A 23,580-nucleotide genomic window follows, 5' to 3' on the forward strand; every position below is an offset into this window, starting at 1 on the left:
GGTTGAACATGCCCATAGATACGGGTCTATTTGAAGAAAGAGCCGGAGAAAGGTTCTAAATGGGGGATTTTTTCTAAATATGATATTCCGGAACTATAAGAGAATTATTAGACCAATTCTAGCATACGCTGCTGATGTTTAAAACAGGTTCTATGCACCGGATTGACTCGAAGAAAAACTTCGACCAGATGCTGCCACGCCAAAAAATGCAAGCGGTGAGATAGTTCTACGTCGCAAATTCTCTAACCATCTATCGATCTTTAGATTTTGAAGTTCTGCACCCTGGCACCTACAAATCATTGACTGGCTTTTTCGCAGTATTTCCTGCGGAATTTTCCGATTTAGTAACCAAAATTTTGATTTATATATTCATCAATCTGCAGATTGAACGACTGTGACATCGAGCGATATTTCGAATATTTACGTTTAAGTTATCGAAGTCGCTGTAATTTGATATATAATCCCTAACGAATATATTACTATATATTCGTTAGGATTTCCTATAATTTTAAGTATAGGACAACATGACCAAAGTGAGAGTGTCCCCACTTTCCTGTTCCTTTAAGTTTCAGAGCACATTTTGTTGCGAGAATACAAACCAAAACGTATCCAGTGGACTGGGCACATAGGATTATGTTCAAGGCAGCTTAAGGTTTACTTCTGAGAGACTCAGATATAAGGTGCGATGTCGACACTGCAAAATTTAGTGAATAGCGTTCGTTTGTTAAGTACCTGCCCTCCATACAAGGCATCATACGTTAGTATAGGGAAAACAGCCGTAGGGCACATCCAGTGTTCGATTTCCGGTTTTTATCCCCAGATCTTTCCTATGGCATTATCGCATGCGGGAAGTGTTATTAGAACCCTCTTAGTACGCTCCTCCACACTCTTTTTCCATGTTAGTTTGAGTTCAAGAATTGCTCCGAGGTATTTGTTTTCAAGGTAAGCAGACGGAAGTTTTGCATTATAGTTCTCCTAGTTAAGAGTGCCATTACCGTTTTCGTGGGGTTAACCCCAAAACCATTAGTGTGTGCACAGTTTTACAGATTTGCTAATACACCATGTGTTATATCGGATATAGCGGCAAAATATATACCACTGACAAAACTATCAGGATCCGAAAGATGCGTAATTTACAATTTTTATATCCATTTCCGTTTTTTATATTAGTATTACCGTTATTTATTATTTGCACCCAGTAGCACCCTGTTATATATTGCTTATCGTTTCACTCTCTCTCTTTCGATTATGTAAATAAATCGATAAGGCCGAAAGTCGATCTATAAACCCCATTGTCATTCGTAAACAACACGGTTTCCATTTAGTCTCTATCCCACCTCATTCGTAAACTTTCGGTTATACCATTTTGAGTTCATCTTTATCGGCCATTTTGTCTTCTTCTCCCATTCGTTAGCAGGTGGAACGTTTTTCAATTTTTTCAGTCGTCGTTTTTATTTTAGCTCCGTTCCAAAACCTAAAAGAATCTACTAATTTTACAAGTTTTGCAACTTTTTACTCGAAAACTGAACCCATAAAACTGGTAAAGCATTGAATCAAATTTAAGAGAGCACAAAACAAAATGCCTTTCTCTTTGTAAACTTTTTGTTATGTTGATTTTGAAGTATTGCCATCTAATGTTGACATATTTACTAGATTTGCGTTCCCGAACTTTTCAAATTATTTTGTACTCTGAGACTTTTTATTAAACAAGTGAAAAAGCGTTAAGTTCGGCCGGGCCGAACTTTGGATACCCTCCACCACAGGTATACTGACAGGTATTTGAAATGAAAAAGTGGACCGATATTTATAATTTTAAATAGAGATATTTGGTACCCAATATGAACCCACTGTACCAAATTTCAGGGAATTCGGTTGAAAATTTCAAAATACCGAAAATTTGGGGTGCCTTTAATGTACCAGAAAAACAGAGATATTTGGTACGCAATATGAACCCAATGTACAAAATTGCAGCGAATTCGGTTGAAAAGCGCGCTCAAGAACCCCAAAATACCGAAAATTGGGGGGTACCCTTATATGGGAGCTATGCCTAAACGTGGACCGATATAGCCCTTCTTCGAACTTGACCTGCCTGCAGACAAAAGACTATATGCAAAATTTTGGGGCTCTATCTCAATTCGTTTAGACGCTAGAGTGATTACAACAGACGGACGGACATGGCTAGATCGTCTTAGAATTTTACCCTGATCAAGAATATATATACTTTATAGGGTCGGAAATGAATATTTCGATGAGTTACAAACGGAATGACAAAATTAATATACCCTCCATACTATGGTGTAGGGTATAAAAAGTACTGGAACAGACCATTTGTTGGCGAAGGTTTGCGTACGACGTCGCTTGAGTCTTGGCAGAACGACGATTAACAAGCGAATTTTATGAAGGCTGGTGTCTTGGAGGCTTCCCACTGTGCTTTTGAATCTCTCTCTCTCTTTTATTATTTTTTTTTTTCGTTTTTCCATATATAGTTCCTTTGCTCCATATAGTTCCTTTGATCCATATAGTACCTTTGCTCCATACAATTTCTTTGCTCCATATAGTTCCGACTCCTACATAGTTCTTTTGAATCTCTCTCTTTCATCATTCTTTTTTTCGTTTTTCCATATATAATTCCTTTGCTCCATATAGTTCCTTTGCTCTTTATAGTTCCTATGCTCCATACAGTTCCTTTGCTTCAAATAGTTCAAAAAAGGAACTGAATCAGAGAAAGGAATTATATTAATTAAAGAACTGGAACTAGTTCCGTTCGTTCCTTTCTCGGAATAGTTCCAATGAACTAGTTCGTTCCGGAACTACCCAACTCTAATTGTCAAATCGTGGCACATCTGAGTTGCACACGTTTTCCACAGACTCATCGGCAAGTGTTTATCAATAATAGAATTGCAGCGGAGGATTGCATTGTCGTAGACATAAATTAGCTAAAAGATAAATAAAACTACACATCAAGTGTTAGCATATCCCGATAACGACCATGCCTGAGGAACAACAACCCACTAACGTTAATGGTCAAGCTGCTCCAGCTACGGCTGAGGGTGAGCCACCAAAGACCGCAAAACAATTGGAAAAAGAAGCTAAGAAGGCTGAAAAATTAGCTAAACTCCAGGCTAAGCTGGAAAAGAAGGCAGCCGCTGCTCCTGCCACAGCTGAGAAAAAGGAAAAACCTGAGGTAAGTTACTGATGCAATATTGGCAATATTGAATGCAATGACGTCGAGAAATGGGGTTAGAAAAATGTCATTATGATGAGTGTACAAGCCAGCCCCCTATGGTGGACAAGCAAGAAGAGTGGTCGGGGTGAGGTTCTCTTGTGGAACGCGAAGGGGGCTTATTGTGCTTGTCATGAATGAGAAAAAGTAAGAGGTACTTTATTGTATTAACATCACGTTGCTGCTGCTGGCGTTGTTGTTGGTTTTAAAAACCAAAACACAAATTGCTGACTCGAAAAAAAGTGTATCAACTATGCTTTTGTTTAATTTCAAGTGAAAGTTTATGGATTTTTTACAATTATTTTTATTTAATTGTCGTTAATTCCTTTTTGTTGTTGTTATTCGCTAATGTATGTTTGTGTGTGTTTTTAGAAAAAGACCAAGGAAACTAAGGAGGCTGCCGTTTACAATGCCAACACCGCCCCTGGAGAAATGAAAGATATCAGTGGACCACTGCCAGATGCCTACAGTCCCGGCTATGTAGAGGCCCAATGGTATAGTTGGTGGGAGAAAGAAGGTTTCTTCAAGCCTGAATATGGTGTAAGTAAAACAATTTAAAATCATTTTTGAATATAAAATCTTTAAGTTTGTTGTAGTAAATAAACATTGAAGTGAAAGAAAAAGAGGAACAAATCAGGGACGCGGAGTCGACATAGTTTTGGCCAGTCTACAGCCCTGCTTTACTAGAAATAAAGTATAATTCTGGTTCCTCAGAAGACACAGGGACTATTTAAAAGACTTTTCAAAGGGAAAATTTTTGTTTAGGGTCTGGTGGCAGAAAGTTTTGAAATTTTTACCACAGATGGCCTTAAAGGCCGTGAATACGATGTTATATTTTTTGGAGATCCATATCTCAGGAAGTATGGATAACATTTTTATACCGCCTTAAATTGATAATCGCATTCCCTTAGATAATTAAAAAATGGTAGGGTCACCTTTGGAGGCTTATATCTTTGGAAATATGGATTTTCGCAAAAAGAATAGTATATTGCTATAATCAGGACAACTTATTTGCAACCGGGACATAAACTAGAATTAAGCCACAAGTTCTAATACATATGCAAATAAAAATGCCAATTGATTTCAAAACACTTTCGACTCACTTCAGTAATTTTTAAATAATCTCCAAACTCTCTTAAAAACCTACTAAAATTGTTTCTTTGTTTTTCCAGCGTTCCAACATTTTGGAAGAAAATCCCAAAGGTAAATTTGTCATGGTTATTCCTCCACCAAATGTTACCGGCTCTCTGCATTTGGGTCATGCCCTTACCAATGCCATTGAAGACGCCATCACCCGCTACAATCGTATGAAGGGTAAAACCACCTTATGGGTACCCGGTTGTGATCATGCCGGTATCGCCACACAAGTCGTAGTGGAAAAACTCTTATGGCGTGAACAAAAGCTAACACGTCACGATTTGGGTCGTGAAAAATTCATTGAAAAAATTTGGGATTGGAGACGTGAAAAAGGTGGTCGCATTTATGATCAATTGAAATGTTTGGGTTCTTCATATGATTGGTCTCGTGTTGCCTTCACCATGGATCCTAAGTTGTGCAAAGCTGTAACAGAAGCTTTTGTTCGTTTACACGAGGATGGTAGCATTTATCGTAGCTCACGTTTGGTTAATTGGTCGTGCACCCTGCGTTCGGCCATTTCCGATATTGAAGTCGATAAAATTGATATTCCTGGCCGTACATTCTTTGCCATTCCCGGTTATGATGAGAAAGTGGAGTTTGGTGTTTTAGTTAAATTCGCCTACAAGGTTGAAGATTCCGATGAGGAGATCATTGTGGCCACCACACGTATTGAAACAATGTTGGGTGATACTGCTGTTGCCGTGCATCCCAATGATGAACGTTACAAGCACTTGCATGGTAAATTTGTCAAACATCCATTCTGTTCGCGACGTCTACCCATTGTTTGTGATGAATTTGTCGATATGAACTTTGGTACTGGTGCTGTGAAAATCACCCCAGCGCATGATCCCAACGATTATGAAGTTGGCAAACGTTGCAATTTGCCATTCATTACCATCTTCAATGATGATGGTTACATTATTGGTGATTATGGTGAATTTACGGGTATGAAACGTTTTATCTGCCGTAAGAAGATTTTGGAAAAACTCAAGGAATTGGGTCTGTATCGTGAAACTGTTAACAATCCTATGGTGGTGCCATTCTGCAGTCGTTCCAAGGATGTTGTCGAGCCAATGATCAAACCTCAGTGGTATGTTAAATGTTCGGAAATGGCTGCCAAGGCAACGGATGCTGTACGCAATGGTGAACTTAAGATTATTCCTGAGCATCACACCAAGATTTGGTATCACTGGATGGATGGTATTCGTGATTGGTGTGTGTCCCGTCAATTGTGGTGGGGTCATCGTATTCCAGCATATTTTGTTACCTTTAATGATCCATCAATTGCAGCTGGTTCGGTAAGTGGATATATAAAAATGTATAAAATTTTAAATGAAATTATTTATTTTTCTGCACGCCTGCTTTTCTAAAGTTGGAAGTGGTAATATTGTTTTCAAAGTTTAGAGGCCTTTTACTAAAGTTGTTTTTATTTTATCCTCTAGTCCGATGATGAAGCCTACTGGGTTGTGGCCCGCACCCAAGAAGAAGCTTTGGCCAAGGCCGCCGAACGTTTCAAGGTAGATGCCAGCAAAATTGTCCTCAAACAAGACGAAGATGTTTTGGATACATGGTTCAGCTCCGGCCTCTTCCCCTTCTCGGTGTTTGGCTGGCCCGATAACACCGCCGATTTGGAAGCCTTCTATCCTACATCATTGTTGGAAACCGGTCATGACATTCTCTTCTTCTGGGTAGCTCGTATGGTCTTCTTTGGCCAGAAATTGTTGGGAAAACTTCCCTTCAAGGAGGTCTATTTGCATCCCATGGTACGCGACGCCCATGGCCGCAAAATGTCTAAATCACTGGGTAATGTAATTGATCCCATGGATGTCATCAAGGGTATCAGCCTAGAGGGATTACATGCCCAATTGGTTAACTCAAATTTGGATCCACGTGAAATTGAAAAAGCCAAGGCTGGCCAGAAACAAGATTTCCCCAATGGCATTCCCGAATGTGGTTCGGATGCTCTGCGTTTCGCCTTGTGTGCCTATATTACACAGGCACGTGATATTAATTTGGATATTAACCGTGTGCAAGGTTATCGTTTCTTCTGCAACAAGCTGTGGAATGCCACTAAATTTGCTCTGATGTACTTTACCGGAGATGAGAAATTCAACTCGAACTTCCAATTGGATGGCAGTGAAAATAACATGGATGTTTGGATTTTATCACGGCTTTCAGCTGCCGTTGAGGCTTGCAACAATGGTTTTGAGCAATATGATTTTGCTGCTGCCACCACAGCTTGCTACAGCTTTTGGTTATACGATTTGTGTGATGTTTATTTGGAATGTTTGAAACCCATATTCCAAAGTGGTACCGATGATCAAAAGGTGGCCGCACGTAAGACATTGTTTGCCTGTTTGGATTTGGGTCTTAAGTTGCTGTCACCATTTATGCCTTTCATTACCGAGGAATTGTATCAACGTTTGCCACGTGCTGACAACACACCTAGTATATGTGTGACATCATATCCTGGTAATTTAGGGAGTAACATTGAAAAATAATAAATATTGATTTTTGATTTATTTTTTATTTCTAGACAACACTTATTGGCGCAATGAACAAGTCGAAAAGGATGTTGAATTTATGCAAAAGGCCGCCCGCATCATACGTTCCGCCCGTTCTGACTACAATTTGCCCAACAAAACAAAGACCGAGGCCTATATTGTCTGCACGGACTCGCAACCCAATGAAATACTCAAGAAATATGCCAGTGATTTGGCCACTGTTTCGTATTGTTCCAAGATTGAATTCGATCAAACTCCACCCGCCGGTTGCGCAATTCTTACTGTTACCGGTCAATGTGAGGTGCATCTATTGTTGAAGGGTCTCATTGAGGCTGACAAAGAAATTGCCAAGCTGCAAAAGAAACAAGCCCAATTGGAACAGGCTGTTGCCAAACTAAAACAAGCCATGGCTGCCAGTGATTATACCACAAAGGTACCTGCCGAAGTTCAGACTGCCAACACTGAGAAATTGGCACAATCTGAAAGTGAAATTCAACGCATTACCCAGGCCATGGAGACTTTGAAATTAATGTAAGGTGCTGTTGGGTTAGTAGAAGGGAATGATAAATTCCAATGCATTTGTATCCCAATATAATTTATTTTTTTCACTAACAAAGACAAGGAGTTTAACTTATTTTACACAATTATATTTACCATTAGAAAGCTGTGCTTACAAAGTCGAACTTTATCTGCTATTTATTTTCTCTCACAAAAACAAAATGTAAACAAAGTATTTGTCCCCTTTGAATTAAGTGTGAAACGAAGTTTTTGCTAAAATAGTTAAATTAAACATTACATTACAACAAATATAATAAAACAACAAAAACAAGAATACAAATGGAATGTGTTGGAATTATTTCAAATTATGTTAGGTGGTCAGAACCGGAGAACTGCAACAGGGTGTCTCCTCATGACAACAGTGGACCATCATCATGAGGAGCCGAATATCATGCCCGTCCATCGCAACAACCAAATATTGTCTATGCAGTACCTGCTTGGTCACCCCTGTCATAAGAGATTTATATTATTTATAAAGGCCCAAAAGTACATACATGCCCGAACCTCTACATCAATAGGTAGGTCAATTTCTATTAGACAAAAATTGATGGCCCGATAGCACTTACATAGCAGGTGGACTAGGACCACACAACACGTTGATACTGACTATGCAGTTTGCAACCTTCCTAAATTACATAATTTAGGATACAGAGAACCAGACCACTCATAACAATCCCCTTCATGTTCTGCAACAGATCATCTATAAACCCAACCCCACCTCCCTTAAAAATATTCTCCCTTACAAATCTTTAAGTGACAATTATTTCATTGTTTTTCTTTTATTGTTGTTGACTTTTATATATAAATATGTATGTTTCATAAAAATAGCAGTGCTTAAATAGAGAGAGAAAAAGCGTTAGAGAAAATATAAATATATAAATGAGATAAATGTATATGATAAGTAAACTAAATTATTTTTCGTTTCCTTTTTTTCTTAATTTGAAAATTATTCATATCATATTTGTCTTCTTTGTTTGTTTTCAAAAATTTGCGCGTTTTGCAGAGGTCAATTTACGATTCCATAGCTTCTTCGGTTTTATTTTCTTCATTCATTTCGGCAATGTCCATTTGCTCGGCAAATTTTTCAATTTCTCGCAATTGGGCCTTTAAATCATCGGGTAGCTGCTGTTCACTCAATGCCTTGGGGTCTTCACCATCGATGACAATTTCTTCTGGATCAGGTGCACGTGGTAGGAACTCCTGGTCGGCATAAAGCTTACCGAATATATTACGTGCATCCTGTATAGATTTATCATAGTCTAATTCATAGAAGGGTGGAGCAGTTGCCTGAATTAAGGCATTGCCACTGGATTTCAATTCAAAGCCGCTAATGGTGAAATAGGAGGAGTATAAAATGTTGGGTGATTCGGGGGTATTTGTAAATATTTGTTGAGTAAAAACTTCCAAATCAGCCTGGGGATTATCGCTTAATGCCGTTGTAGTTAAATGGAATGTAACTGGAGGAAGAGGAATTGAAATGAAATATGTATTACGAAAAATAAAAATCAGTGTCATAAATACTTACACAATTCCTTTGGAGTTGTTCCGGAATAATGAGACAATTGCACCAGTATTGCCTCTCGTTTGCCATCGGGAGAAATTAAACGCAATAAACTAACACCACCACCACACGAGCTCAGTTCAAAATTGCCCAAAGGAGTAGAGGCAATAAATATACCTCTAGACAAAACATTCTTGGGCTTTTCACCGCGCATCGTTGCCGGCAAGTTACTCGAAGAACACACAATATGTTTAGCCTGGACTTGATGTTGACCATCTACCTCAATGCTAACCCTTTCGGCACCCTCATCCACATTCACCGCACTTATCTGCCTCTTCAGACAATAAATTCCACCAAAGACGGCACACAGCCGACAGAAACACTGTGGTATTTCACCACAACCATACATGGGGAATATGAAGGGTGTATTTCCATAACGACCCAAACTCTTCAGGAATTTCTTAGTGCGTTCCATACCCTCCTCGAAAGTGGTGTCCTCACTGGTCATAGCGATGGCTTGCATTACACACTTGTATATCTTCTCAGTGACTTTTTGTTCCCGCAAATACTCAATAAATGTCTTGCCCTTGAACTCCGACATGTCCTCCTCACACTTGTCTTCACCATATGTCAAACATATGGTAAGAAATTTCATCAGCAGTCTTTTCTCAACAATACTCAAATCCTTGGTATTGAAAACATCACTACGGGAACAGGGCACCGTCAACAGTTTTCCCTCGAATTGGGTAAAAATTCGATCTATAGCTCGGAACTCAGCATATCGACAGATATTAGAAGAAATCAGCAATTGCACTAAATCCCCGGAGGAAAACAAAATCTTGGGGCATAAATCTAAATTGAATTTTCTTGAAAGTTTCAAAACTTTTTCGGCAGTCCATTGTTCTTTCCTGACGGCATTTTCACCCTCCTCAGGATTAGCCGCTTCCTCGGTGCTTGGCTCGCCTCCCTCCAAGGGGATATGCCATTCAAATTTGCCATTTCTAATCTCTTTGTTATCGGCGGCTTTGCTCTCTTCCAGCAAGGCATTGAATGCATCTAAATTGAAAGAGGCCCACGAACCTCCATAATACTCATTTGGATCGATGTGGAGTACAGTTTTTCCCACCCGGCTGGCAGCGGCAGCCACACACGACTCAGGAAAACCTAAAAGAAACAGAAAAGGAAAAAAACGAATAAAACAAAGTGAAAGGGAGATGATTCATACGTGCCAATGGGGTGGTATTGCCCAATGGCTATAAATTTTCAAATTATTTTCCAACCTACCTGTTCCAATGACTATTAGATCAAATTCTTTTGGTAGATCATCATCCATGATTACGGCTTAATCGGGGTGGTGGCTTTCTGCAAATTTTAAAAATTTTCCTGCAAATTCTTCCGTCAGAGATTTAATCCAAAGTGAAAAAATCGGGATACAAAAAAACCGTCTTTCGATAAAACGATTTCTGGTACGTGTTATAAATCGAAGTTGTAAATAAATCGATTTCAACGCCGTTGCACGTTTTTAGTGAACGGCGTTGTATGTTCTACTCTGTATTATGGAGTATTTCTGTTTAACGGATTTTAGCGTAGCAAATTTAAATTGAAGTTTGTAATGAAAATGGGACTAATGAGGGAAATTTAATTCTCCACCTATATTTGCCATATTTTTACTGCTCACTAGAAGCTTCAGAGTAATGTTTGTTAATCATTTGAAGTTGTTTTGAATTGCTCTGGTAATTTAATCCCACTTTGGGTAGCTCCCTGCTTCAGTCTACGGATTTTGAACTTTTTATTTCAATGTTCCTTGGACAAGTTTATCAACTAAATCGGTTGTAATTTAGTATTTCGAATTCTTATGGGTAAAAAATTTCCATATTCGATATTTTAGAAATTTTGGACACGTATTTCAACTGAATTGATAAAATTTGATATGTATTTTGGATTCTAATTGGGTGTCAACCTACTCTGTGGGACATAATCGGGGTCATGGCCTAAGGGGTGGAAAATTTCTATTTGGAATGAAAGTTCTTGGTGAGTATAAGAAAACCCAAAGAAGAGAATTCAATTTTTTAAAGATTTAAAAAGGCATATACATTAGAACTTTTTACCGGGTTAACCTACTTTATGGGGATTTATTTGACATATATGCAAAGGAATTGACAATTGAAGCCCACAGGGTTAATGAAATCCGGTTAAATGTAAACGTACTATAACTGTATTTCTCAATATTTGGTTCTTACCATGTGAAAAATGTAGCCAAAGTGGTTTACGCAGATAGAGAACAATTGTCATATACAAAAAGTGGTTGCGGGTTGGAAAAAATGTAAACCGAGATTATATGAGCGCTGTTCAAAGGTGCCCCACGATGAAAGCCACCGAATATATACTAAAAAATAGTTAGGCCAAGTAAGCCAAAAAACTAATTTCGAGGAAGAAAGAACCACCTCATTTTCGGTATTTTTAAAGCATTAACCGAGTTTAACCCGGGATGTACCTGTAATTTGTCACAAAACATCATTGCAGGACACTTTCGATGTCGGTGTGTGTTTTTAGACACCATAAAAAAAAACAACCCGACTATTTTGTGGTATTTTGAAGGGTTTGGACGTATTTTTATACCCTTCACAACACTGTGGTTTCGTCCGATTTAAGGTAAATAGTGCACCAAACTCCCAATATTGTTCCGATTGAAACAATATTTTGCACAGAGTACTTAATTAGCTCCTGATTGATGTATGCGTAGATTTGTTGGAATCGGTTCAAATTTAGATATTGCTCCCATATATAGTTTCGTCCGATTTTACGTAAATGAAACACCATACTGCCAATATTTGTCCGATTGAGACAAAATTTTGAACAGCGCACTGAATTAAGTCCAGATTGATGTATGTGAATTTTTGTTGGAATCGGCTCAGATTTAGATATAGCTACCATATATAGTTTCGTCCGTTGTTGTTTTAATTTAGTTAAAATATATATGTTTTAATTTAGTTAAAATATATATGTTAATTTTGTCCGATTCCATCCCAAAGATGCTAAGTCTATTCTATCTACAGGATATTGTACATATGGGCCTCTCTTGCATGTACGCAAAGTGGTGAAACATATCATATAGTCGGACCCGTCCGACTTTTGAATTTTCCTTACTGGTTCCCATTAAAGTGGTTGTAACTTGACAGTAGAGGTCCTTCTTATTTAATAGCCCCATCCAATGGAGCTATTAGACTAAAACAACCTACTACCAAGCAATTTACAATGACATAGTCTTCATATAAAGGTTTTTACCGATTTGAGGAATTTGAATGCACACACAATATAGTTTTCATTTATTTTGGTTTACTTTTGAAGTGACACATTTGAATGCTTTATCTTTGCAATTTTACGACTTTGTTTTATATTTGTTTTCATTTTACTTGTGGACAAATGCAGACTGAGATGATAAACTTAAAAAAGGTGTGTACTTACCAAAAATCTACCTTGGCAGGAACTCAGAATAAAAATAAAACTTTCCAACGAATTAAAACAAAAAATGCATATGCAAATAACTTCGGCTTATTTACAAACAAATGTTAAATTATGCATTTACACGTGGAAGGAAGTAATACGATTCCAAATATTTCCGTATTAACGATTATTATTTTTTTTTTAATTTGAATCCTTAGTAAATTATACCTATAAAGGGGGAAACATATAGGAGGACTTCAGGATTGACATGTTAAGTTGGCTTATTTTATTGTAAAAGAATATGATAAGGAGAACGGCGTCAAAAGTTTGTCCCTGATATTCCTTTATAAAGTGACATTTCTTACAAAGCCAACTTAACAGCCAGGCCTGAATTCTCGTATGTGTTTCACCTTAAATATTAAAGGTTACAAAAAATTTATAGTGAAATCCATGGTACAATAATGCAAGCTAGGACAACTTGTGGTGAAAAAAGCGACTCTGTTGGTAGTGGCTTCTTCTGTCAATCAGGCCAGGCCTAAATCCTTGTATATGTTTCCCCTTTAAATATTAAAAGTTACCAAAAATTAATATTGAAATCCATGGTACCATAAAGCAAGCTAGAACAACTTGTGGTGAATAAAAAAAGCAACTCTGTAGGCAGTGGCTTCTTCTGTCTTCTGATTATTTGACAAAATTTGAAAAATAAGGGAAAGGTTAAGATTTCTTGGCAAAATCCAATAGGGCATTTCATCGTATTCCATATTGGATTTTGGCAAGAAATCTTAACCTTTCCCTTATTTTTTTTCGAATTATGTTAAATAATCAGAACACAGAAGAAGCCACATTTTGTTTCATCCATAACAAAGTTTTTACTTTCGAACGTAAGCGCTAAAAAATCATTTTCATTTCAATTAAATTTTAATAATTTTTATAAATAAATTTTATAAATATATATTTTTATTTGATAAAACAAGCCACCTGAGAAAAAATTTTAATCAGTTGGTAGCTATGTTATATTATGTTTACATTGTGCCAGATTTCGTTTCGTGGATTTAAATTGTCAATTGTATTGTATACATGTCAAATAAATCCTCAAAAAGTAGGTTAACCCGGTAAAAAGATGTAATGTAAATGCCGTTTTATACCATAATATTAACCAATGTTCTATTAGTTGAAGTAACACAAATTTTTACCAATTATATAATTACGAACCATTTGTTATAATCTTATTGTATTTTATATTATAGGTCCCTGACATTTGTATACATTCTTATTAAATCAAATTTATTATGATTAATTTGTCTTGCAATTCATTCATTTTCTGCAAATAAGTAATAACAACAAATCTACTCAAATATATGGATTTCCATTGTAGACACTAAATGACCGATAAGCTGACTGGTATCAAAACAGAAAGAACCCTCCCATATCGGTGATAAAAATTTTGCGATATTGACAAAAACAATTCGACTACAAAAGACATTATGATTGTAACGAGTCATGTCATTGATATTGCCGAAAAAAAAATTATTTTTTGTTTTAGTTCAATGTACTATTAACACAAGAATTTGTTGTAGTGCCCCACAACAACATGGTGGTTGGATATTTTTATAGGGTTAAGGGACACGATGAATCATACTTATTAAAATTTTCTATTATATATAGAATATCAGGATGTCTAGCAGTTTATATATGCGCAAAAGTACTAAGTGGTACTAAATTTGGCACTATTTGCATTTAGTTGAAATTCGTATTTATGTGTGTTGAGTATGGAACTATAGTACTTATGTGTACTAAATGGTACTATATTTGGTACAATTTGATTACGTGTGAACGGATAGACCAGGTCTCCAGAATTTTAGAATTAAAATGGAGTGGAGTGTAGGATTTCATAATTATGTGTACTAAATGGTATTCAAAGTGGTACAATTTAGATTTGGTTGAACGTATAGAAATCGGAATCTGAAATTTAAATTATGATTACTGGTAGAAACTTGATTGAGGTAGTTTATGAAATTCGTACCTATGGGCATGAGAAGTACTAAATGTTACTAAATATGGTACACGTTGAATTTGTTTGAGGATTGAGGGAGAGCTGGGCTTCTGAAAGGTTTGCAAGGTTGAGGTAGTTTTGAAAATTCGTACTTATATGGTACGGAAGGTTCCAAAATGAACTAAATTTTTGCATTTGTGTGATAGGCTAGAATTGAAATTTATAATTTAGATTACTGTTGGAGTGTAGGATTGAGGTAATTTTAGAAATTTGTACTAAATTTTACTAACTATGATACAATTTGCTTCTGTGTGGCGGGTCGTGCTGGAATCCTGAAATTTGGAATTCAATTTAATGCTTGAGAATAGGATCGATTCATACATTTGGGCACAAAAATTGCTAAATGGTACAAATTGGATTTGTGTGAACGGATAGAGATCCATAAATTTGGAATTAAAATTACTGTTGAAGTGCAGGATTTAGATATGGAGGTAGTTTTGAAAGTTCGTAATTATGTGTACTGAACGGTACTAAATTTGGTACACTTTAGATTTGAGTGAACGGATAGAGGTGGAAAAAACTAAATGGTACTAAATATTGCCAAATTTGTTTTGTTTCTGAGTTAAAATTACTGTTGGATGGTAGGATTGAGTTAGTTTTGGAAATGTACGGGTACGAATAATTAGCTGCACTTTGAATTTATCTGCCCAAAATGCATCTTTTTGGCACATTCCCCTTCAAACATTTCATTAAAGAGCTCAAATAATACCTACATATTTATGATAACTGCACCTAATATTTGTACTTTTTTTCTTTAGCTCCACAATGAATATCATGGTAATTTCTTTTTTTACACACCATCGCAAACCACACTAAATTTATTTTTATATTTCTTTCTCACTTAAATTTAATGCAGCTGCTTTGAATATGCAGAAAATATACTTTTTCCCATTTTAATGATGTGATTTTAAGATATCTGCATTTTTTCCATACCTGTTCTGAAGAAATTGCAAGTGTTGTTTGTGCACGTACAGTATGGGACAAAACATTTCCAACTAACATTAGTAATACAGTATTTTTTGCTTAATTGCACATCAAAATTTGTACAATTTTTTTGTTCAATTAACCGAGGAACCAATTATCCGACACCCGCTTAATTGAACTATTCGTTCAATTACAGAAATCACACTTAAGCTTTCTCGTGGTTTTTCCTTAACAATAAACATATATTTTAAATTAGTAGGGATGTACCCTAGTGTTATTTAATGATGTCAAATATGTATGTAAAACGAGTTAGGAAAGTAATAAAGTCGAACAGTGCCGAATATAACTTAAATATGTGATCTTTATCTATATTTATGTGAACCGACTAACATAAATCCATATATCGACGTCTCCGAAGAATAGTATGCTAAGTCTGAAAAGTAAGTTTTTCAGTAGAAGCTCTCAAAGTATGAAAGTTTAATATATCTTACGGGCCATGTTAAGTACATTTTTGCTTATAACTTTGGTTTGGATTGGCCGATGATTACCAAAATTTCAGGGAATATAAATTTAGGACCGTAGTATCTAAAAACGTAAAGAACTTTAAAACATGCTAAGTCGACTTAGCATACTATGGTTCGGAGGCGTCGATATATGCCATTCTACAACCCATGCCAAATTTCAAATTGAAAGTTTGGTGTACCATTTACCTAAAATCGGTAAATGGGAGCTATATCTAAATTTGAACCTATTTTTCTCAATTTCAATAGGATTCGTCCTTGGGCCGAATAAATTTGGTGTACCAAATTTCAACTAAATCGGATTATAAATGCGACCTGTACTTTGTTTACGAGTTAATATCAACAGACGGACATGCATAAATCGACTCAGAAAGTGATTCTATGCATATTCTCAAAAAGAACTATGGGTATATAAAAATTCCTGATTATTTTTGCTTAATAATGCAATTATCCGAAAATTTATTTTTGATGACACGATTTTTGAACCAATTAAACGGGAAAATCAATTAACAGGGATTAATTATCCGAAAAAATTACATGTGTTTCCGTATGCAATATTTTTTAACCCATCTTTTGGTTCAATTAAGCGGGAAAACCAATTAACCGTAGGGTCAATTAACTGAAAAATACTGTACATGTTTTGGTTCGTAAAATTAGAATCTTTTCGGCATTTAAACTGGTTTTGTGATTTCGAGTTAGAGAATATATCAGTAATAACTTAATAATTTTTTGGTCCATATGTAGTTAAGTGCTACTTTTTCAGTATAGTATGTGAATCGACCTATTATTATAATGCGACAAAACAATTGCAACTCTTACAGTTTCTTACATCAATGTTAATAAACCTTTATTTTTTGTTTTGTTCCAATTCGTAATAAATTGGTAAAAAAGATAATTTCGATTAAGATGGCACCAGATAAGTTCGGTAAAGAGTGGTAAGAATTGAAACGAATACAATTTGAGCAGGTTATGTTGCCATATACTGAGTGGGAAATGCCACACACACTTCGAAGGTAGTAAAAACATGGTTTAGGCAAAACAATATTAATGTAATGGAATGGTCAACTCAATCACCGGACCTGTCCCAATAGAAAATCTGTGGTCAATTTAAAACAGCGGATTGATCGTAATAACGTCCAAAACTCGGACGAATTTTTCAATCGGATTAAAAATGCTTGGTATGCAGTTCCACAGGATACTATTATTCATTTAATAGAGTCGATGCCACGAAGATGCAAAAATATTAATGAAATTAATATTGTATCCTGGAATATTTCTATGTTGCAATTGTTTTGTCTTACTGAAGAAGTGACTTTGTTTACCTTAAATTCTCATATTTTTATTTAATATCGCATAAGAGGTTCCTTTTGTATTATTAGTAATAAAAAAATTTGAATTTGAATATGCCGTATGTTTTATTTGAGCTTATTATCAAATCCTTACGCAAGTTGCAAATGTTTTGTCCAATACTGTAAGTCAAAACTACTTTATATGAATAACATTTTACTTTCACGACCTTTATAAATCAGGCCACCTGCTGAAACCTCTTCAGGTTTTCTATAAGTACAGCTAATCTATTCTATTATAGAAAGACCATATCTGTCCTCCAAAAATATATATTTTCATTTCCATATGGAAGTCTTACGAAATTGTATTGTATTGTAAAATTCTCACAGTCATCTAAAGTTTACGAAATTGTATTTCCCCTTATTACCAATACGAATATGCTATCAGATTTCATCATGTTAATGATAACAACAGAATATGGATTCCAAGTTATTGATCATTCATTTTGTAATTACGCCACATCACAAATCACACGTTCGTAGATAAATAGTAGAGAGAATAAAATTACAACACCGATTTTGCAAACTTGCGAAAGTCCTGATTATCGATATTGTGAAACTAAAAAAAAAAAACAAATTAACAAAGGCTATACGATACGAATACAAAAGAGTGGATGTGCAATATTCCTTGCGGAAGCAAATGTTATGAAATTGCTGTGCCATACCTTCATCAGTAGGAATAAAAGTGGAACAGCAAATTACTGATAGTGGTAGCACAAACTGATTACCGTAGAAAGGAGGTGTGAATCATTTGATGGCTACCTTACCTTTGTTTTATATAGAATAGTAGAGAGTTTTTTTTTCAAATAAGATGTGTAATTGTGATATTCAAACAAAATTAAATTTTTTATACCTTCCACCTGGTGGAATCCACCATGAGGTGGTGGAGATGTTTATACTGTCAGTCTGTCTGTTGAAATAATCCATATTAATATGACGACCGCCATTTTAGGTACTTTAATGGACCTAGGCACAATTTCCAACGGAAATGGAGGTATTTGAGATTCAGGATTGATAGTGGGTAAAAAACCCCACATACAACTCCCTCCCCCATTTTAAGTATATTGATTGACCTTAGGCGCATTTTTCCACAGAGTTTGCTATGATTTATCTATTTGGGATGATGGTGGGTAGAAAACTTCTTCGCAGAAATGATCTATAATGGTACATATTTTCATATAGTTTATAAAAATTATTTACTATGTCTAGACACTTTACTAAAGGTCATAAAACTTTTGCAAATGTCCAGAAGTAAATATGCAAAGAAAGCCGTCATCAACCAAACTATCTGTACTTAATTTTCAATTTAATTCAATACAAATAAAAAAAACTGCTGATCTGTCCAAAATTCATAATATAAACAGAACAAGAGAAATTGGAAAACCCCCCGTTTTTTCGAACAAATTGGTTGCCAATGAAAACAATTGATGTGGACAATAAGAAAAAAAGCAGAACGTGCGACTTTAACTTTAGGCGAACTCCGCAAAAACAACACGAAGCGAATCAAAGAAAGTCACTGAACTTTGGATGACAGATTTTGTAGAATACAAAAGTAAACAAAAAACAAGAATAATTCTGCACTTCATATGTACTCTGTTGTACATTCAATATACATATTTGGTTTTTAAGAAGAATTGAAAAACAAATTCATTAGAAATCTTGCAATTTCTATGGATGTCTTCTGATCTTCTTTTTCAAACCCGAACTTTCCGATCAATTTCATTCAAATGAATTCTCGATCAATGAACTTCGGGGTTTTTATTTTATTTATTTTTTTCAAATTATTTTAACTTGCATCGATTTCTTTTGCATTGGAATATTTTCCATGGAAATTGGACAACACCCACCTTCAGTGGTCGTTGATATGACTCCTTTTGGGGTAAATGTACTTGCTGCCCTGATGAATTATTACGAGTATTCGTCTTTTTTTGTTGGATTGTTGTTGTTGTTGTTATTTTTTATTACTGTTAACTCTTAACCATTATGCATTCGTACGTTATGTACTCTGTGATTATTATTTGGTGATATGACAAATATAACAAAAATAAAAATACAAGAACAACGGAACGGCAAACTGTCATTAACCGATAAAAGTTCACACACGATATATTCACACCTTTTCTGGTGGAATAAAAATAAAAAAAAACAAATGCAAAAAAAAAAATAAAAATGTTTTCACTGCTGCCATTTGGCTGGTCATCAATCTGGCTAATATTTTCAGAATACACAACTCTAACATCAAATTCTAGACCAAGATAAGATATAGCAACTTTGGTGTATTCCTAATATAAAATCGGAAAAATGATCTGGGCAAACTTTCTTAGCAATTGGGAAAACATTGTGTATTTCGTGCAAAATTATATATGTTGTAGGTATCAAATGGGCAGCGAGTCACACAGGAATAATAGGCAATAAATAGCAAATCCACTTCTAATCTATCCCCTAAAAATGTGAAAAACGCCAAACACTGGAGCGCAACAGGTCATGGGCGAAAGAAACCCAAAAAGTTCTTTGGTGTAACGAGGACGCAAATGAAGATACGACAAAGCAAGTCTTAACGTTTAACAAAACGAAATTGGATGTTATATGCACAGTAGCGTGCACTTTAATAACAGTTCTTATAATGACCTTACAATTATATTGATCTTGAATAATAAACAGAAGAAATTTTAAAATATTTTGTTCCACTCATAACATATTAACGACGACCTTGAGATCCAACAAGAACCACTTTGGTCTAGCCTGACCATAAAATGTTACGCCACTTAAGGGAACCCCCCATTCTCGATTTTTTTATTTTTAAGTTTTCAAATGGGCTGGTAAATGAATACCAATGCTTGTTAAGGTTTGCAATTTTACACATATATATTTGAAGATTTAAAAAGGAAGAAAAAATGATTTACTTTTTTTGTTGTTGTTTGTAGTGATTAAAGAAAAGTCCTTATTTTTGATGGCGGGCATGATAACTGCTCACTGGAACATCGGAATCCGAAAATTCCAACGGTGTTAGAAAGAGTACATGTCTGGATCTCGTATGAAGTAGGATTATTGACTTCGCACAACACAACAAAATGGCGGAACTTTGAATTTTTTTTTGGGAAATCGCCTATTTTTGAATACAAACTAAATTAAAAAATAAGGAAGATCTTCACCGATTGGCTTTATCCTAGTTCATACGATAGCTATGCACTCACAGAGAAACGTCCCAAAATTTGAAATCGATTGGATTATTAGGGGGTTAAGGGAGCAAAATCCAATCTAGGTGATCTTTTGCAAATTTTAACTCTTTATTGATGTTATATATTTTTCAGTAGAGGTACTTTGCTGGTAGATCTAGCATACAAATTGTGATGCAGCAAGAGTTTCCTGATTGTACACGGATAAACTACAAGCTTAAATTTTTTTAATTCCGTAACAGAGGTTTTAGACTCATCTCTGACAGTCTTTCAGATCCCTTATTGATCAAATTAACAGATGTTTCTATTTCGTCTACGCGTTTCTCGTTTGGGAGACCATTTTCTGGCGTTAGAGATCATTTTCACAGAACAGCCAACCACATATTCTAAAATTTTTTAAGTAAGAAATTAATTTTTTATAAGTTCTCGTTTTCCTTAGCACAGTGTTTCCCGCGTGCACGGATTTGTTTTTTTATAAATTTTAAAACAAAAGTACGTTTTCCGCAAAAGCAAAATAAAAATCTAAATATTAATGCGTTTTTTTGCAAACAGAATTAAACGGAATGCATTGTATGCATTTCGGTAAACTTTTTCAGATTATTTTCATTCTATAAATAGCAATTTCATAAAGGATGCAACATAATAATGATTTAAAAAATGTAGAAAAATCAGCTACAACATTTTTTTTAAATATATCGTAATAGCGAAGTGCCCGATACTTCGTATGTGGAATAGGAATACAAAACAAATAAATAATATTTTATAAGGAAATCGTGAATACTGTATAATGTGTTATACTATAATTCTGAATTCCACCTTTATCCAATATCTAATATCAAGTTTAGTACCATTTAGTGCTCTTTATACACATAAGCACTAACTTCGGAAATGTATTTCTTATTTCCATGGAACAGATTCAAAAGTGATCAGAATTCCAATTATATATTTTAGCAAATACATACAGGTTACACATTTGGTTCCATTCAGCACTTTTCGAACGTATAAATACATATTTTCAAGACTACTTATCTCCATATATCAATCGTACTTCTAATTTCACTAAATTTAGTATCAAATAGTACATATAAGTATGAATTTCCCAAACTACCTCAATCCTACGCTCCAGCGTTCATTTAAATCCTCAATTTCCGGATTATAGTTCTATCTGTTCACCTATTTCCTACTTGTATTGTACTTTTCGTATCCGTAAGTACAAAATTCCAAAATGACCTCAATCCTACCACCCAACAGTAATTTTAACTCCGACACAAAACAAATTGTGCAATATTTAGTAACATTTAGTGTTTTTTTTATTGATGAGTAAGGAAGTCCAATACTACCCTGTAATTTGAATTCCAAATTTAAGTTTTCCATCTCTATCCGTTAACTTAAATCTAAATTGTACCAAATTTGGTACCATTCAGTACCCATAATTACGAACTTTCAAAACTACCTCCATATCTAAATTCTGCACTCCAACAGTAATTTTAATTCCAAATTTTTGGATCTCTATCCGTTCACACAAATCCAAATTGTATCATTTAGCTCTTTTCGTGCCCAAATGTACGATTCAATCCTAAAAATACCTTAATCCTACACTCTAACAGTAATCAAAATTATACATTTCAGAATTTCAACTCTAGCCTATCACCCCAATGAAAAATTTAGTTCCATTTAGCACCTTCCGTACCAAATAAGTACGAATTTTCAAAACAACTCAACCTTGCAAACCTTTCAGGATTCCAACTCTACCCTTCAAACAAATTCAACTTGTACCATATTTAGTAACATTTAGTACTTTCCATACCCATAAGTACGAATTTCCAAAACTACCTCAATCATGTTTCTACCAGTAATCATAATTGAAATTTCAGGTTTCCATTTTTATACGTTCAACCAAATCTAAATTGTAACAATTTGAGCAGCATTTAGTACACATAATTACGAAACTTCAAAACTACATCCATGTCTCAATCCTACACTCCAACATTAATTTTAATTCTAAAACATTAAATTTAATTCTGGCGTCTTGGTCTATCCGTTCACACATGATCATTTTCTACCAAATATATTACCATTTAGTACACATAAGTACTATACTTCCATATCTCAACTATACACTCCAACAGCAACACATAAATACGAATTTCAATCCTCAACAGTAATCTTAATTCCAAATTTCAGGTTTTCAGCTCTATCGGTTCACCCAAAATACAAATTGTACTAAATTTATGACCATTTAGTACTTTTCGTACACATAAAGCTATCTCAATCCTGGGCACGAATTGAAATCCTAATTCCCATTTTCAGGATCTCTATACGCTCAATTTTTCATACACATAAGTACGAATTTGTAAAACCATTTTCATACAACAACACTACTTCCCAAACTGTATTCCATACAATTTCAAGACTCTAGATTTGTACATCTTTCTTACACTCTATCAGTGACCCACATTTCAAATTTCTAGCTCTTCCCGTTTGCCTAATACAAAGCATACCATATTTAGTACATTTCAATACTTTTCACATCCTTCTAGTTCGAACTTTCAAAAACCCAGCCCTATCGTACGCCTACACACCAACAACAACCGACACTCAAAATTTCAAGCTTGTGGCTTCAGCCGTTTCGTCTGCTCGATGATCTGTCAGTCACTCATCACTAAGCTCATTATACTAGGACGGTTGGGAAACTTCTTAGCCTAGCACAAAAAGCGCGGTGTAAACAGTGTGGTGAAGGGTATAAAAACAAGTAAAAACCAGTAAGGAAAGTAGTAAAGACGGACGATGATACCCTTCACGGGTTTCGGAGTTCTACGTAATTACATACAGGTTTTATTATTTGCCATCTGTGCAGAGGTATCAGAAGAGGTTGCCCTATAAACGTCATCTTCGGAATTAATGCAGGTTTGGTAAAATATTACAATGTGCACGCAATGAATTGAATCGGTTATTCAATTCGCTTAAAATTAAATTTAAAATGTTTACCTTCGGAATTAATCTATGTAAGATAGCCATATTACGATGAGCAATTTTTCAAAATGTTGACCATTATGTGGGAGGAACTAGATGGAGTGGATCGTTAAGTCTCATCTTTCAACATTAATACATACGTCAACGTCGGAAACCTACCCAAATTCATTAGGTTTTTGACAAAATAGCTATTTCCTTTAATCAATTTGGAAATTACGCA

General features: G+C 35.2%; 2 protein-coding genes across 2 annotated transcripts; one reads left to right on the forward strand and one right to left on the reverse strand.

Moving 5' to 3' along the window:
• Window positions 1-2,989: 2,989 nt before the first annotated feature.
• LOC133321840 (valine--tRNA ligase) lies at window positions 2,990-7,404 on the forward strand. Its single transcript, XM_061530911.1, has 5 exons — window positions 2,990-3,184; window positions 3,596-3,763; window positions 4,396-5,658; window positions 5,803-6,832; window positions 6,897-7,404. The coding sequence occupies exons 1-5, from the start codon at window positions 2,990-2,992 to the stop codon at window positions 7,397-7,399; spliced, it is 3,159 nt and encodes a 1,052-aa protein (XP_061386895.1). The 3' UTR covers window positions 7,400-7,404.
• Window positions 7,405-8,422: 1,018 nt separating this feature from the next.
• Window positions 8,423-10,265, reverse strand: LOC133321838 (rab proteins geranylgeranyltransferase component A). The gene is made up of 3 exons (XM_061530908.1): window positions 10,208-10,265; window positions 8,948-10,087; window positions 8,423-8,879 (listed from the first exon to the last, which is right to left on the reverse strand). Exons 1-3 carry the CDS (start codon window positions 10,254-10,256, stop codon window positions 8,434-8,436), a joined length of 1,635 nt encoding a protein of 544 aa, XP_061386892.1. The 5' UTR covers window positions 10,257-10,265; the 3' UTR covers window positions 8,423-8,433.
• Window positions 10,266-23,580: the final 13,315 nt, after the last annotated feature.

Source organism: Musca vetustissima, unplaced genomic scaffold (assembly GCF_032173495.1).
Source record: "Musca vetustissima isolate MV318-11 ecotype Yass unplaced genomic scaffold, APGP_CSIRO_Mvet_v1 utg3166, whole genome shotgun sequence".
In the NCBI taxonomy this organism is placed as follows: Eukaryota; Metazoa; Arthropoda; class Insecta; order Diptera; family Muscidae; genus Musca; species Musca vetustissima.

Bases quoted from the DNA above. Each gene is read 5' to 3' on its own strand.
- LOC133321840 (XM_061530911.1), top strand. From the start codon at position 2,990: ATGCCTGAGGAACAACAACCCACTAACGTTAATGGTCAAGCTGCTCCA. The intron at 5,659-5,802 runs GTAAGTGGATAT...TTTATCCTCTAG, and splicing joins CATCAATTGCAGCTGGTTCG to TCCGATGATGAAGCCTACTG. The intron at 6,833-6,896 runs GTAATTTAGGGA...TTTTATTTCTAG, and splicing joins ATGTGTGACATCATATCCTG to ACAACACTTATTGGCGCAAT.
- LOC133321838 (XM_061530908.1), bottom strand. From the start codon at position 10,256: ATGGATGATGATCTACCAAAAGAATTTGATCTAATAGTCATTGGAACA. The intron at 10,088-10,207 runs GTAGGTTGGAAA...TGTTTCTTTTAG, and splicing joins TCTAATAGTCATTGGAACAG to GTTTTCCTGAGTCGTGTGTG. The intron at 8,880-8,947 runs GTAAGTATTTAT...CTCTTCCTCCAG, and splicing joins AACAACTCCAAAGGAATTGT to TTACATTCCATTTAACTACA.